The 15229-nt window shown below is 53.6% G+C and overlaps 2 protein-coding genes across 4 annotated transcripts; both read right to left on the bottom strand.

The window, feature by feature from the left end:
• Window positions 1-370: 370 nt before the first annotated feature.
• Window positions 371-2429, bottom strand: UCN (urocortin). Its single transcript, XM_047069464.1, has 3 exons — window positions 2342-2429; window positions 1133-1450; window positions 371-879 (listed from the first exon to the last, which is right to left on the bottom strand). The coding sequence occupies exon 3, from the start codon at window positions 864-866 to the stop codon at window positions 486-488; it is 381 nt and encodes a 126-aa protein (XP_046925420.1). The 5' UTR covers window positions 867-879; window positions 1133-1450; window positions 2342-2429; the 3' UTR covers window positions 371-485.
• MPV17 (mitochondrial inner membrane protein MPV17) lies at window positions 2063-12520 on the bottom strand. Of its 3 annotated transcripts, none has more exons than XM_047069461.1 (8): window positions 12499-12520; window positions 11922-11996; window positions 5063-5178; window positions 4750-4842; window positions 4560-4655; window positions 4270-4302; window positions 3979-4031; window positions 2063-2986 (listed from the first exon to the last, which is right to left on the bottom strand). In XM_047069461.1, exons 2-8 carry the CDS (start codon window positions 11989-11991, stop codon window positions 2917-2919), a joined length of 531 nt encoding a protein of 176 aa, XP_046925417.1. In that variant the 5' UTR covers window positions 11992-11996; window positions 12499-12520; the 3' UTR covers window positions 2063-2916. The 3 variants fall into 3 exon arrangements, with proteins under 3 accessions (XP_046925417.1, XP_046925416.1, XP_046925419.1); XM_047069460.1 differs by lacking the exon at window positions 12499-12520 and adding an exon at window positions 12290-12426 and having other exon boundaries at window positions 2063-3826; XM_047069463.1 differs by lacking the exons at window positions 11922-11996; window positions 12499-12520 and adding an exon at window positions 11109-11883 and having other exon boundaries at window positions 2063-3826.
• Between the last annotated feature and the right edge of the window lie 2709 nt (window positions 12521-15229).

The following is a 15229-nucleotide window of genomic DNA, read 5'->3' as shown; positions in this document are numbered from 1 at the left end:
TCTCAGCCTCGGCTTCGGAGGCGACCCCACCATCATCCCGCCCTTCTCCGGATCTGGGATCATTTGGGGGGGCGGAAGTGGAATGACCCCTGTAGGGCACGGGTTCGCTAGCCCTGTGCCAAGGGAGGAGTGTCGGGGTGGTGCGACGGCACCAGGACTGGAGTTCCTGGGGGCGATGGGGACATGGGGCCCTGGCTGAAAGCCGTTCTGCGGGAGCCCTCATGCAGCGTCTGGTTCCCTCCCGCCGGCATAGGAGGCCGCACTTTCCCCCGGGCTCCCATCCTGCCGTGGCTCCCTGCGCCCCACAACCGAGGCCAAAGGCTCTTCAGCACTTTTATTAAAAACTGGTGACGCACAGAGTGCTCAGGGCATCCCTGGGCCGCTATAGCCCGGCGGGACTGGGTCAGTTCCAGTCGCGCACGTCCCGGCCCAGGGGGTGGAGGACGGGGGTCGAGGTTCTCGTGGCCGCAGACCCACCCCGAAGATCACTTGCCCACGGACTCGAATATAATGCGGTTCTGCTCGGCGCGCTCCCGCTGACTCTGCGTCCGCGCCAGCTCCAGCAGGGTCCGCAGCAGGTGGAAGGTGAGGTCAATGGATAGCGGAGGGTCGTCCCGTCTCGGCCGCTCTCCCGCAGTCCGGGGTCCCCATCCTCCCGGCCCCGCGCGGCGCGGGAAGCGCTCGGCCAGCAGCAAGAGTAGCGCGCGGGCCCCGCCGTCCTGGTTCCGCGCCCCAGGGCTCCAGCGCAGACTCGGGTCCCGGACCCCCGCGACCGCCGCCTCCGGGCTCCACTGGCTGCTCCCCGGGCGCAGCGCCGCCAGGAGCAGCAGCGCCGCCAGCAGCGCCGCGCGTCCCACCTGCCTCATGGTGCCGCCGGCCCTGGACACACAGGCGTAGCGCAGGGTGAGGTGCGCCCGGGGCAGGTGGTGCCACTCCCCTTCCCGCGCTCATCCAGCTCCCCCGCCGGGCCCCTGCGGCTGCCGCCCGTGCCCACAGCCTTCCCTCCAGCCGCAGCCCAGCCCAGCGCCACCCTGTCCTCCCTCCGTCCCTCTGAGCGAGTCGCGATGGGTGAGCTATGCGACGAGTCCGGGTGCTGAGGGAGTCAGGGCGGATGCTCCTCCGAGCCACTCACAGGTTGCCGGGGAGCGTCTGCACGTTGCAGGACGGCGCTCCAGTCTCTGTCCCCCGGGCGGGCTGAGGGCGCCTTGGGGAACACGGGGTCTGTCCCGGGACCGCCGCCAGCCTTATATAGCTCCCGGACAGCTCCTACTGACGTCAGCGAGGAACATGCACTGATTGTAGAAGCAATGACGGCCGCAGCCTCGAGTCCGGCCACTTGCGAGACCCGGAGGGGCGCACCTCAGAACCAGAGACTCTGCGTTCTGGCGCCAGGGCTGGAAGCGGCCCCAGATTTAGGAGAGCGAGAAGCCGGCGGGGCTTAACGACTGCGCTGGGAGCCATGAGAGAGAGAGAGAGAGAGAGAGAGAGAGAGAGTCCTCTACCTGCCGGCAGGGACTAGGGCGATCCCCAGATCAGACCAGTCAGGTAGCCAGTCTCCCGTGGCACACAAAAGAGAGGCTGGACCGCTGGGCTGTCAGTGGCGCCCACCCTGCTGTTTGCCTCTAGAAGGGGCTGGAGGCACTGAGAGGTTGTGCTGCTCAGACCTAGCCCCTAGCCTGGCTAGCAGTTCCGCAACCTAAGGCTATCAGGAGCACAGCTGGCTCCCAGCTAGGACTCTGGTTACCACCCCAGAGGCAGCAAGGCAGGCGGGATTCTTGATCTTATTCCAGTCCCGTGGTCTAAATCCTAGGGCAGTCTAGGTGAGACACCATTAAGAGGAGGGTCTCTGGCCTCTGGGTGCTTTCAGACCACAAAGGTGGGTCCATCTACTGAGTTTGCCCCAAAGTGGTATTTTAGCCATGTGAGTTTTTCTTCTGGGAATCACAGCCACAGTTAAGATCTCCAGTTAAGAGACCTTTGACCTCCAGTTAAGATCACTTAGGAAGTCGGGGAACCTGTCTCAGTCTCTTCACATTGCTACAACAAAAATATCAACTCGGCGTCTTATAAACAAACATTTATTTGTCACAGTTCTAGAAGCTGGGAGGTCCAAGCTGACGGCGCTGGTTCTCTAGTGAGAACCCACTTGCTGACCTGCAGAAAAAGTACCTTCTCACTGTGTCCTCACATGGTGGAAGGGGTGAGGGATCTCTCTGGGGCTGTTTTAGAAGGACATTAATCCCTCATGACCTAATCACCTCCCAAAGGCCCTACCACCTAATGCCATCACTTTGGGCATTAGGTCTTTAACATGAATTTTGGAGGGGATACAAACATTCACCTATAGCATGTGGGTTCAAGTTTCCACTCTGCCACTGGTTGGTGGTACAGACAGGTCACCTCACTTATATGGACCTCGGTGTGCTCATCTGTAAAAGAAGTTCAGGGTTGGTGTCTCTTGACTTCTTTCCAGCTCTAGAAATTCCTACTGCCCCATAGGTTTCTGCTGCGTCCTACTCACCGCTTTTGCAGGTTTCAGACTACATATTTAATAGCATACTTCTGGAGGCACCACATAAAGGGTCTGTGGCCCCCAAAGAGCTGGAGTTACTGTAGGGCTGGGAAGGTTAGAGAACAGACGTGTCTCTGAAGAGTGGGGGGTGAGTGGCACTGCTGGGATATGAGTATAAACGAAGGTTGACAAGACCATACAGTACAACGAACGTTTATGGTGGTGGTTGTACAAAACCATTAGAAGGGTTTTAATGGTTTCAAGAGGAGGCGGGTGCAAAGCCCATTAAGTTCTGAGTGGCACGGAACCCCAGGAAAGCTGATGTGCGCACTCTGAGGAGGCTGTCTGGTGGCTCCAGGGTCAAGCAGCATCCCCACAAGTGCAGGCAATGGAGTGAGGCGGGCCTAGAGCCGGTGAGCCTTCCAGGACAGGTAGGAGTTCCAGAGAACAGCCACACACTGGACAACGGCCAGTCTACGGGACAGGAGGGGCGGTGTGAGGATGGTGAAGAATGGGGAGCAAGCAAGGGGGCGGGGAGAGCTAGGAAAGTGCAACAGAAAAGGAGGGCTTGTCTCTGAGAACGTCCACATTCAGGTCTCCTTCCTTCAGCCCTGGAGGGACGTGTGGCTCAGACCGGAGGACAAGCAGGTTGGGGTCTGGCACTGCCCCAGAGCTCTGTCTGCTGGACAAGAGCCTCAAAGTTGAACACCCTCATCTTGCCAAGTGTGGCTCTGATTCACTCCTGTCCAGGCTCCTTCTGACTACAGGTGTCTGTCTGTCTTATACCAGCTGGGATTTTATCTTCCAAAACTGCGCTGCCTGCCATGTAAAGTGGCACCTCCTTCTCCTTATTGTAAATTTACCTTTCTCTAGTTTCAAAGAGTGTTGCAAAGACTCTAATGTTGAGAATCTGCTCCCCAATTCTTCCTTTAAGCTATGCTATTCATGTCAATGTCGACTCTGTCCCCTCTGAAGAGTTCATATTTTTCCCTGTTCCCCAAATCCCTTCATCCCCAATAGTTTCAACTACTCACCTTGAGTTCCACTATATTTTTACTGTGGTTTCAGCAACTACCTTTATTACTAGGGTAAAGTAATACTCTGCAGTGGACTAACCTGGCCAGGTTCCCACTTGGCTCTTCCGTCTACCCTTCTGTCTAACCTAGGCTGTTGCCTCCCACCCCCACCCCAGGCACTGTCCCTGCAGATATGCCATCAAAGGTGGGAGCTCAGGTGGGACGGAGACAGGGCTGTGGAGCAGGAGCCTCTCCAGGAAGATGAAAGAAGGTCAGTGGGCAGGTGCTGGGACAGGCTCTGTAATGGATAAGAGGTTCTGAATAAAATGCTTGAGAGTGTGAGGCGCTGCGGCTGGGGCAGTGTTCTGGGAGGCTCTAACGTGATTCGAGGTTGAAAGGAGAACCGCCTTATGCATCTTCTTTGATGGGTGGGGGCAGAACCTGTCTTACCTGTAATGAAGGGGGACCAGGTAGAAGTTGGCTAACTGCACAGCAGGCCAGAGCTAGAAGAGAACGAAGGTAAAGGTTGGGGGGCTGCCTCCATCACCCGACCCCCGGACTCACTGCCTGGTCTCACTCCGACTTCTGCAGACAAGAACAAGGTGAGCAGCTGAGTGAGTGCTTCCCTGAGTGTGGTGCCCACTCATCCCAACGGAGGGGCTTCTATGTCAGGAGGACCCCCATCCCGGGCACGTCTGGACTCAAGAAAGCAGGACGGGCAGGGGCGGTGTCATCGCTTACATAGTAGTTGGTGATGAGGGCATCAGGATAGTCCTGAGGAGACAAAGAAGGAACAAACTGACCCTCGCACTTACTTCCAAGCCGCCCCCGCCTCCTGGTCTGCATGTCACACCCCACACAGACTTCTGTTCAAGGAAGTCTGTGCCACACCCCTCAGCTCCTCTTCTCCAGAGCCTGGGACTCTGCCCGGACTCGCACCTGGCTCGTCCCCCTGAAACCTGCCTCGTTCCCCTGGGACTGCCGGGCTGCCGGCCAGAGACCAGAGGCCGCCCCACACCTGCCCTGCTCACCCGCCGTAGCTTGGCCCAGTTGTCCTGGGCTGACAGTCCGTTGAGTGCTCCTACCAGTGGGAGGAAACAGCCTAGAAAACAAGGGGCAAAGCCCCCCTAGGGGAGAAGAATTAAAGGTCTGTGAGCACCTCAACCCCCGCCCTCCCCCAGCACCGCTCACCCCTCCTGAGCCCCTTCTCCTTCGGCTCACCTGATCCAACAGCATCTTCTTCAGCGCATCTACCTTGGTGGTGCCAGGGACGAGCCGGTCCAAAACCCTGTACCAGCCTCCCACTACGGGGCCCTGAAAGTGAACCCCGGGGAGAAGAGAGGGTGTGCAGTGAGGGAAGCACTTGGCTTTTGCATCACAAAGCTCCTCTCTTCAAGGATTAGAAACCAAATCCCAGTGGAAGCACACACTCAAGGTTGGCTTAGATGGAGAGAGGCCAAGGGAAACTAAAGAATGACATGGAACTAAGGCCACCGTCCGATCCTCCAGCAGCCCGGCTGTGGGCGGAACTTACCACAAAGCCACAGCCCACAGAGACCATGGTCAGGGTCCGGCCAGTCTGGTGTTCCCGCAGACCTCGCCTCTCCACCAGCTGCTGTGAGATAATGTCACCCAGGCCCATCAGGGACCCTGTGCAGGGTACACGGGTATTGTCAGGACACTCTTGGACATGGGCTGCCATTCCAGGTAGGGAAGTGAGTCCCTGAATGAGGCTCTGACACTCTGAGCCCAAGAGACTAATTCTGGGGCAAAGAGCCAGTCCTTCACTGCTGCTTCGAAACTCTCCTCTCCCAAAGATGGTGACATCTCCCCTGTGTCCTGTTAGAAACTGGGATGAGCAGCCTTGATCAGGCCAGGGCCCATGGACTCTGCACAGAGTAATAAAGGGAAGTCCCAGTCAGAGACTGCAGCTAGAGGAAGGAGAATTTAAGGTGCTTGGGGCTGAGAACCAAGGACGATCAGAATTGGAAAGGCCTTCCAGATAATCCCATCCAAACTCCTGCTTTACAAGGTATGGAAATGAAGGCCTGGGACCTCCTATAACCAGTAAGGGGCAGAACCAAGGCAAGAACCAGGTGGCCTGATTCCCTAGACAGTGATTTTTCCAGGACGCCACAATACGAAGAGATCATGTGTAGAATGGTAAGGAACCCTGGTTTCTTCCCCCCAGTCCAAGGCAAGACCCTGGACAATGTCCGTCCCCTGAGTCTTGAGGTCTCTACTTGTGGATAACAGCAAAAATAATTCTTTTTCTAAAACATGAGTGTTTAGGGGCGCCTGGGTGGCGCAGTCGGTTAAGCGTCCGACTTCAGCCAGGTCACGATCTCGCGGTCCGTGAGTTCGAGCCCCGCGTCGGGCTCTGGGCTGATGGCTCAGAGCCTGGAGCCTGTTTCCGATTCTGTGTCTCCCTCTCTCTCTGCCCCTCCCCCATTCATGCTCTGTCTCTCTCTGTCCCAAAAATAAATAAACGTTGAAAAAAAAAAAATTAAAACATGAGTGTTTAAATGGTCCCATGAGGGAAGATGAGTGGCTGAGCTGGTAAGAGTCCCCACAAGGAGGAGTCCTGGCTATCTCCTAGCATAATCAGGTAAACCCAGGCACCCACATTCACAACCTCAGACTGAGCTGACAATAGATATTATAGCCATTTTTCTCCCAGGCCTTTGTACCTGCTTCCCCTTCCGGCACTCACACAGACACCCCGCTCCAAGCAGCCTTAGTCAGACACCCACACCCAGAAACTGAGACAGAAATCGTCACTGTTTACAGAGCCCCCGTCAGTTATGGTGGCGTGATGGTTCCTAGCGAACACACACACATAGGGTCACTCGGGAGTGACTGTATGACCTCCAGCTTGCCCGTCCATCTCACTGAGTAATGAGGGCCCCCCCTCCAGTCCCATAGCTACCACTGTCCCTGTGCCCTCAATCAGCACTGGGCAAACACATCCTTTAACCCTATTCCTTCGTCCAGAGCTGGCTCTGACGTCCACACCGGCTGCACCCTCACTACTCTTCCTCTGCACCCTCTGCAAAGCCCTGCCCCTGAGCAGTCTCGTCAGAGGCAGCTGAAGAAGGCGGAGGGCCGGGGCTGTGATCCGCCCCCCCCCCCCCCCCCCCCGCATCACACGGGTGACGGCACTCCCAGGCCCATGGAGCAGCTCTGGGACCCCTGACAAAACCATCAAGGCAACCTCTCCCAGAAACTCTCAAAGTGGTGGAGGCTCTTCCCAGAACATGGCTAGCCACAACCTCCCAGAGGCCAAGGACAGAATCCTAGACATCTCTGTTCTCTTATCCCCTGCCACACCTAACCAACAGGTCCGCTCTGGGAAAGGCATGAAGAACTCCAAGTGTGAGTGCTCCCCAGAGTAGCCCAGCCCGCAGGACCACGTGTCAGGCTCAAGGTGTGAGGACAGGTGGAACTGAAGGCTTGCTCCCCCCTCCCTGCTCCACGCAGTTAGCACTTATCTCCCTACGCCCTCGCTCACACCCCCCCCAGGGAGGGGTTGCTGCTGTGGCCATGCAGAAAGGGAAGGGGACCCTGAGAAGCCCCGGAGAGGGTGGAACAGAAGGCAGTCACTTCTTAAATGAAGAGAGTAACAGTCTGACCTTCTACGTGGGCAAGCTGTTTAACTTACAAACGGCTCTCGCATATTCGATCCTCACGAAAGGTCTGGGATGTAGACTCACACCTCCATTTACCATCTTTGAGAGCTGAGGTGATTTGGTAAGGAGTGGAGTTGGGCTGAACCCAGGCCTTCTCTCAAGAAGGAGCAGGAAGCCAGGGAATCACGGCAGGGGCTGAGACTTGGGCTCAGGGGTCAGCGGGTGCCAAGAGGCCCCTTCGGCTGCTCTGCTACTCGCAGGGGGTTCCTGCCCAAACAAGGCCCCAAAGGCTGCACATCAAAGAGACTTCCTAGACTAATGCACTTCCTTTCTGTCTTCTACTCCCCAGGAGCTGACCCTCTCTGTTCCTTGTCCCCTTGTGGGGAGGGCAAGCAGCAATCTTCCTGGGTCACAAGAGCCACAAAGAGATGAAGGTGTGTGTTTCACTCTTCGTGGCTTGCCAACAGTCACCCAACAAGCTAACGGCAGAGCAGGAATGAAAACCACAGTCCTGGGAGCCAGCAGGACTTTGAGAAAGATGGCTTCCAGGCCCCCAGACCACGCTCATGGAACCCGAGGGACTCCTGAGCAAAGGGCAGCGGCGAGAGGCAGTGGGCACGTAGCTCTGTAGCCCCTGCCAGCTTTGTCCATTTCAGACAAAAAACCGTGCCCAGCAGTTCCTCCTCTGCCCACACATCAGAAGGACTCTGGGCCTGCAGCAACTCCAGGGAGGTGCAAGGCTTTGGTCTGAGCACAGAACAAAGCCTGGTCTCTGGGCCGAGGGAATTTGAGCAAGAAGAGCTGACATTCAGGTTCCTCATTCCACCTTCCCCAGTGCAGAGCCCAAGCAGGCCCCCACCAGGTTCTGGGAGGCCTCCTGGACATACTTGGTTGATCTAGATCTTTCCGTGCTCTGGCTCCCCTTTCCTTGGATTTGTTTCCAGAGGGTCAGGGCAGAGATGTGAAGCCCGAGCCCTGATGGGGCAGGGTGAGGGGCTGCTGGGCAGTGATGCCCCAATGCCAGGCTGGGCGTGGAGCCCAGCAGGCAGACGCTGGCGCAGGTGTGACATCATGCCCCTGGGTAGGTGCCAGTTCTCATGCCGTCACTCACCACCGGATTCAGCGGACTGAGGGGGTTGGGGAGAGGCTGCCTCTGAGCAGAGATCTGTTTGGGACCACCCCCTGCCCACTAGTGGAAAAGCCCCAACTTCTACACCCTCGTCTTAATTCCCCACTTGCCCCACTTTGTTCCCCTCCTGACTTTGTGTATGGGGTCTTAGAGGCAAGAAAATAAAACACTAATGGAAGATGAGAAGGATAAGTGAGGGGCAGGAAGCTGGAGTGAGGAGCAGGAAACGTGTCCTTGAGCGCAGAAGGCCTGGGGCAGCAGGTAGCGCTCCCGGCATGGGGCCCGAGGTGCTGTAGATTCACTCCTCCCCAGAAGTCTTCCACAATTAAATAGCTGCCTGGGCTAGGCTTGGTCTGATAGAGCCCAGAGGCAACTGAAGCTGGGCAGAGAGAGGGGAGAGTGTGTCCTCTGGGACTGGGCTGAATGCTCTCCCCACGCCTGGCCCGAAGCCATCCTACTGCTAGAAAACGAGACAAAATGGAGGGTTCTGCAGCTTTGTCAGGTATGGAAGCCCAGACCAGCTGGGGCTACGCTCCGCAGTCTAAGGCCCCAGAGGTCTTGAGTGCAGAGCACTGCATTGGGAAGCACCTTACGTTCCAATACCAGCTCTACCACCGGCCATGGGGACCTCGGTGCACATCACCCCTGCCCCCTGCCTGCTCTGTGGTATCAGGGGCTGGACTGGATGCTCCAATGCCTTTTGAGCCCTCACATCCTGGTGGAATTCAGATTCTAGGGAAACCAGGGTCTGTAGAAGCTTGGCTGTCTCCATAGCAGGACTAGAGTGGCCGGAGATGGATGGAGCTGGGCCCCGGGCCCACTGGAGACTGGAAGGGCCCTCCAGAAAGGACGGGAAAAGGCTGACTCAGACTCTGTACAACACGCTTCCCAGGCTGCTCTGTTCGTGACTCTGGCTTGGCCAACGCTGGGGGGTATCAGACACTTCTTTTGAACCATTTCAGATCTTGATTCACTTATCCCTTACTCCGGCCACTACTGCGGCTCAACCTGATCGATCCTGCCTCAGGCCTAAGTCATATCTGGGGCTGTGCTGTTGATGCTTTACCTGGGACCACGCACATGTGATCTGGGGGCGCACAGGTGTTGACATCCCATGTGGCAAATATTTGACCAATGTGGGGTGAGAGCTGGTGGGTAAAGGATTCTTCTTGTCTCCAGAAAAGACTATATATATATATATAGTTCTCCCATATAGTTCTAAGAGGCATTTCAAAGAGCTTCTCGGTCCGTTTTAAGGGATGAGGAGACACACGTCCTAAATAGTATGCAATATGATCTTTGTACTGGCTCTCCCTCTTCCCCTTGAGGATTAGTTGCTACTCCCTTACAAAGTACCTGCATCGAAACCCCAGGCTCTGCTATTTGGAGAGCCAAGGGTAAGATAGTCACCCATGATCAAATTTAAGGCAAATGGAACAAACTCAGCTGAAAAACCACTCTAAAAAGAATAGCTTGTCATTTAGGGTTGACAACACTCATGGAAAGGGCCAAGTCCAGGAGGCTTTATGTCTATTGAACTTTTTTTTTTTTCTTCAAATTTCTAAAGCCTTTTCACAGAGATAACTCCTACACTGACTCTGTGAGGTCATATAACTAAACTCAATTCCTAAATAAGGAAACCGAGGCTCCAAGAGGTTTACTGATTTACTTGCCTGGTTCACGCAGCTACTGAGTGCTATGGCTAAGATTCAAAACCTGGTCTTGGGGCGCCTGGGTGGCTCAGTCGGTTAAGCATCTGGCTTTGGCTCAGGTCATGATCTCACAGTCTGTGGGTTCTAGCCCCACATAGGGCTCTGTGCTGACAGCTCAGAGCCTGGAGCCTGCTTCCGACTCTGTGTCTCTCTCTCTCTGCCCCTCCCTTGCTCACGCTTTCTTTCTCAAAAATAAACATTACCAAAAAAAAAAAAAATTTTTTTTAAACAAAAACAAAACCTGGTCTTCTAAGTCCAAGTCTGAAATCTCTCTTCTGTCTTCCAGTGTGATGAGCTACCCCATGGGACCTTAGGAAGCACTGTGCAAGGATCTAAAAACAGCTCAATGAGCTAAACCCACCTCTTCCCTTCATCTGTAGTTTGATCCAAACACATTAGCAGCAGGGAAGGAGATGTCTGAGAAAAGTGCTACCTACAAGGTGCTTCAGGGCTGTGCGGAGACGATGCAGGTATAGAGCCACACACCCAGACGGAGATACAGGGCTCCAGCACCCCAGTCCAGTCACACATATGCACTTGGGCCCCTCTGAACTCTAGCTCCTCCCCTTGTCAATTGCACATCCCTTGGGAAGGGAAACACAGGGACTATCCCTCCCTCTCTATTCTTGATGGCCAGGAGGGGGAACCTTCCTTCCGGCCGTTAAGGGCCCTGAGGGAGTCTGAGGCTGGCAAAGGGCCCAGCGTGTCAGTCCCCATCACAGCCACACAGTCCAGCATGAGTCACCACGCGCGCAACCAGGTGAGTCATGCAGGCTGACGGACACTCTGAGGACAGGACATGGGGTGGTTGGGCACAGAGGTTGGAGAAGGGCCCGGGGAGGGGCAAAAGCGTCCAACCCTTGGCCAGTCACCCGGTGAACTTTCTAGTGCTGATGTGGGGCTATTCCAGTAACAAGACTGCTGTTCCTCCCTGGCTTTCATAGCTTGCCACTCCTCCTGACAGTCTTCGTTCCAGAAGCCCATGGTCCTCACTAGAATCCTGTTCCCTTCCTCTAAACATAGGCAAGACCCCATCTTAACCTGCTCACTCTTGCACTGCTCCAAGAGTCATAGACCTTCTAGTCCTCCCCCCCCCACTATAAAACTTACTTATCTCTGTGCCATCTCTGGATTTCTTAGCTAATGTGCAAAATAAAGATGGTAACAAATGCAGGTGAAGTCACTGGGTTGCCTTTGTGAGGTTGTTATCCAGTCACTGGATTTGGAGTAAACATAAATCCTTGATTAGTATATGGTTTGGGGATATATAAATAGGTAGTAAAACTATAAGAAAAGCAAAAGAGTTGTATAAACAAAACTCATGAAAATGGTCCTCTCGGCTATACAAGTCAAGTTAGGGATAGGTGCTTAAGGGGTCTCGAGCTGGGTACTGATACAAAAGTAATCAATTTTAATACTATTTAAACTGTACACACATCTTAACTATTCTTTTGTATGCTAAGATACATTTTACCAAAAAAAAAAAAAATACCACAAAGAAAATAAACTGGGGTAAAAGTCCTGATCCCAGCACTTATTAGGTGATTTAATGCAGACTCTCAGATCTTTGTGACGACCCTATGAGATAAATGTGTCTTGAAAGTGTTTTGCACACTGTAAGATGTTAGAGGAGCGTTTGCTACTGTTTTCTAAGTTAAGGCCTCCTGGAGCAATGCCTTTATCCCAAAGGGATGACTCCTCAGCTTTCTGAGGACTTTCAGATCCTACTTTACAACTAGGCATACCCTTTCCTTAAGAACAGCCTTGGGGACCCACCTTCCCAAAGACTGGGGACAACTTGGGATGACAGACAGCTAACCCTTCAAGGGGGCTGAATAGAAGGCAACTGAGGGAGGTGTGGTGGGGCGAGCTTTTGCCTCCCAAATCAGCCTGCTCTGGCTCCACTCAGGTCTATTCACTCACCAGCTGTCAGGACCTGTACTTTCCACGGGTGAACAGTCAGGGCTCGCTGGTATGCCCGCCAGAGTGCCATGATTCCTGTCAAGCCAAGAGGAGAGGGGGGGGGTTACCCTCATGGCCTCTCCCCACAATTAAAGAGACGCTTGACTTTCCGTTGTGCCCACTCCCTCTCCCCCTCCCGCTTCCAATATGTCCTAGAGGGGCAGAGGCCTCAGGAGAGATGCTTCCTGGACAACTTCCTGTTATAGGGATCGTCTTAGGCAATCAGGTAATAGAGGAGGGCTGTAAGCGGCTACTGAATGTTAGTGGCAGCTACCAGCCACCCCATCCCCCGCCCTGAAGCAAGGCCACCTGGGGACCTCCTTCCGTACCGAGACACGTAAGGACAGTTTGCTCAGGCTTTTACCCAGAGCTTGGTTGGTCCCCTGAGTCACTCTCGGTTGGAACCAGCCCGCATCCTTCCTGAGTCCAACCGGAAATAGGGCCTATCATTCCCTGGCCTGGAAGAGGTCACAGGCGCTTTAGGCGCTCTCAGCACGCGATGCTTTGAGCCCGGGACGGAGGATCACCAGCCACTCACCTGCTCTCGCGTCCAGCCCCTCACGTGACCCGACAGGAGGCGGGACTTCCGCCGCAAGCCCCGCCCTTCCGCCCGGCTGGCCTCCAAGCTTAACCCGGCTCCCGGGGCTGGAGTGGGAGTGGACTGAGCCACAAATACCCGTGGAGAACGGCTCAGCTCTCAGTCTGTGAGCAAACCCTTTTCCAAGTGTGCGCCCGGTCTCGGTGAGGGCCCCTCCTGCCATGCTTCTCACCTGACCTCTGCCTCCTCCTGACCCCTCTCCCCGTGGCCCGGGCTTCTCAACCTGGGTAGACCCTCACTGCTCCCGCGCCCCGGAACTGGCCAAGGTGCTGACGCCTTGCTCAATCTCGGGCATCAGTTTGGAAACATAGTTAAGTGCGTGTGTTATTTTTTCAGTGTCCTTGGGTTCTTCACTCGCCTTGATTGTGAGCTCCTGAATAGGTGAAACTGCGTCTTGTTTGTATTTGCCATCCTCTTAGCACCTAGTTCAGTCTTTGTCCACGACGGGCCTTTAGAAATGCTGCGCAGGGGCACCTGGGTGGCTCAGTCATTCTGGTCAGGTTGTGATCTCACGGTTGGTGAGTGGTTGGTGAGTTCCAGTCCTGCATGGGGATCTCTGCTGTCAGCGCGAAGCTCTCTGCGGATCATCTGTCCCCTTTGTCTCTGCCCCTCCCCCACCTACACTCTCTCTCAAAAATAAAAAATAAACATTAAAAAAAAGAAAAAGAAAAAGAAAAAGAAAAGCTGTGTAAAGAGGACTCCTCCCTGGAAAGCACAGGATTCCAGAACCTCAGAAGGTCCTTACTGGTTCCATAACTAGTGGTCTCTGCAGCCTTGGTCAGTACTAGATTTAAGATTCCTCATCTGTTTAACTGCTTTTCAAACCCCTCAGTTTTAGGGGTTTATAAGGAGACGTTTTGGGGGATATCACCACAGGTTCTTCTTTACCTCAGCTTTTAAAATGTATTTCTAGGAAAAGCCATTTTTAAACAAAGGGGCCCACAACTAAAAGTGTTTGGAAATCAATAGATTCGGTGATTTCTTAATCCCTTTCCAGCTCTAACATTCTAAAATTTTGTGAATGTAGTGAAACATCCTTTCTAGGGTGGTGGAAACTATGACCAGGTCCCTGGCAGTACATTTGTCAGGCTGGCAGCCTTTAACTATATCCAGGGAGCCCACACTTCAGGGAGCAGCCATACGGGACTCTTTCAGGCTATCTGGCTAGCTCTAGCTCCAGTTTACTCAATTCCTATATGATTAAGGCAGGGAGAATCCTGTCACAGCTACTGGAGAAACACAATGAGGAAGCAAGATAATTGGGTGTCACAAATATTTAACTAAAGGCTCCTATATACAAAACACTGTGCTAGAGTGAATTTACACTGGTAAATATAATAGACCAAATGAGGTAGGTTGGAAACAATTGTCCTCTGAAGTCAGGCTGTCTACATTCAAATCCCAGCATCACTACTTAGTAAACTGACCTTATTCAGACTGCTTAAACTCTCAATAATAGCAAGTAAAATGGGGCAGTACCTACCTCACATGATTAGGTAACATGCAAAATACCTGAAATAGACCAAGTGCTTAATAAACACTTGTTTATCCTTTTTTCTTCCTTTCCTCTTGAGAACACATGGGAGGGAGAATATTTACTAGAGAAATCTATGAAACTCCTTGATGAAAGGTGAGATTTGCATTGGGACCTTGAAGGATGAATAGGGTTTTTGTGGAGATGATGAAAAAGGATGCTCCTGGAGCAGGGAAGTGTGAGCAAACGCACAAAGAAAGAAAAGCACAGGCATCCATGGATAGTATAAAGTGTACACATTGGGAGGGAAGGTTGAAGTGGAACAGCCTGGGGAGAAGAGGGTTTATGGTGAAGAAAGACAGCAAGGGCTGAAAGCAACCTCCTGATTTTCTTTTGGAGGTGGAGACCAAGGCTAGAGTCCACAGGAGGAGCAAGGCTGCCAGCACCGACCTCTAGCCTCAACAGCAAGGGTCCCCAGGTCCCATCTTTTCTGCCACTGAAAGTGGAATCCCATGAGGCAGTGTTAAGGGGCTGCTGTGTAGAATGAACAAAGCTTCTCTGCAATGGAAGGCATTTCCCTGTCAGCTCAAAAACAAAAGTGGCACAACCAGAGCCCGATCACAATGGGACGGTAGAAGACTGGACTCCTTTGCACCGACATGGGTTGTGGTCCCTCTGCTGCTAATAGTCTGGTTGCCTCCAGCTTGTTTCCTCTTCTGTACAGGAAGGAAATTGGAACTGCTTGATTCCTTTCTTCTTCTTGACATACAATAAATTCCCAAATCCAAGAGGCAGAAAGCTATTCACAGATATTTGGCCAACCAGTCTACAGTGCCAGAGGGTTTTGTTCCAGGTAGGTGGTAAACTAATCTCCACTCCCTTCAGTTGGAGCTGGCTGTGTACTTCTTTCTGTCTTCCAAGGTCATCTGACTCCTCCCTCCCCTCCACCCCAAACTTGATTGTACTCCTATACATTCCAAGACTGTGGTTTGCCTATTTCTCATTGCTGGGGTCTGTCTCTGCTTAGGAGGCGGTACTGCAGCCCTAGGAGTCTGCAGCATCCCACAAGAGGACTCTAACAAGAGGAGATACAACAACACATTACTGTATTTGGGTTCTAAACACCTCCTATCTGGAGAGTTGAAATAAAGCAGCTAGACATGTTTAATAACTCAACGATGTGCCAGGATCATGAAG

Source organism: Lynx rufus, unplaced genomic scaffold, assembly GCF_022079265.1.
Source record: "Lynx rufus isolate CCGP_SWC_20201006 ecotype Redwood Valley unplaced genomic scaffold, mLynRuf1.p SCAF_8, whole genome shotgun sequence".
Classification (NCBI taxonomy): Eukaryota; Metazoa; Chordata; class Mammalia; order Carnivora; family Felidae; genus Lynx; species Lynx rufus.
Note: the sequence above shows the minus strand (reverse complement) of the source record. Positions and strands in the feature narration are given on the sequence as shown.

Bases quoted from the DNA above. Each gene is read 5' to 3' on its own strand.
- MPV17 (XM_047069460.1), bottom strand. From the start codon at position 11,991: ATGGCACTCTGGCGGGCATACCAGCGAGCCCTGACTGTTCACCCGTGG. The intron at 4,303-4,559 runs GTGAGCAGGGCA...TTGTCTCCTCAG, and splicing joins ACTGGGCCAAGCTACGGCGG to GACTATCCTGATGCCCTCAT. The intron at 3,827-3,978 runs GTAAGACAGGTT...TATCCATTACAG, and splicing joins CTGGTCCCCCTTCATTACAG to AGCCTGTCCCAGCACCTGCC.
- UCN (XM_047069464.1), bottom strand. From the start codon at position 866: ATGAGGCAGGTGGGACGCGCGGCGCTGCTGGCGGCGCTGCTGCTCCTG.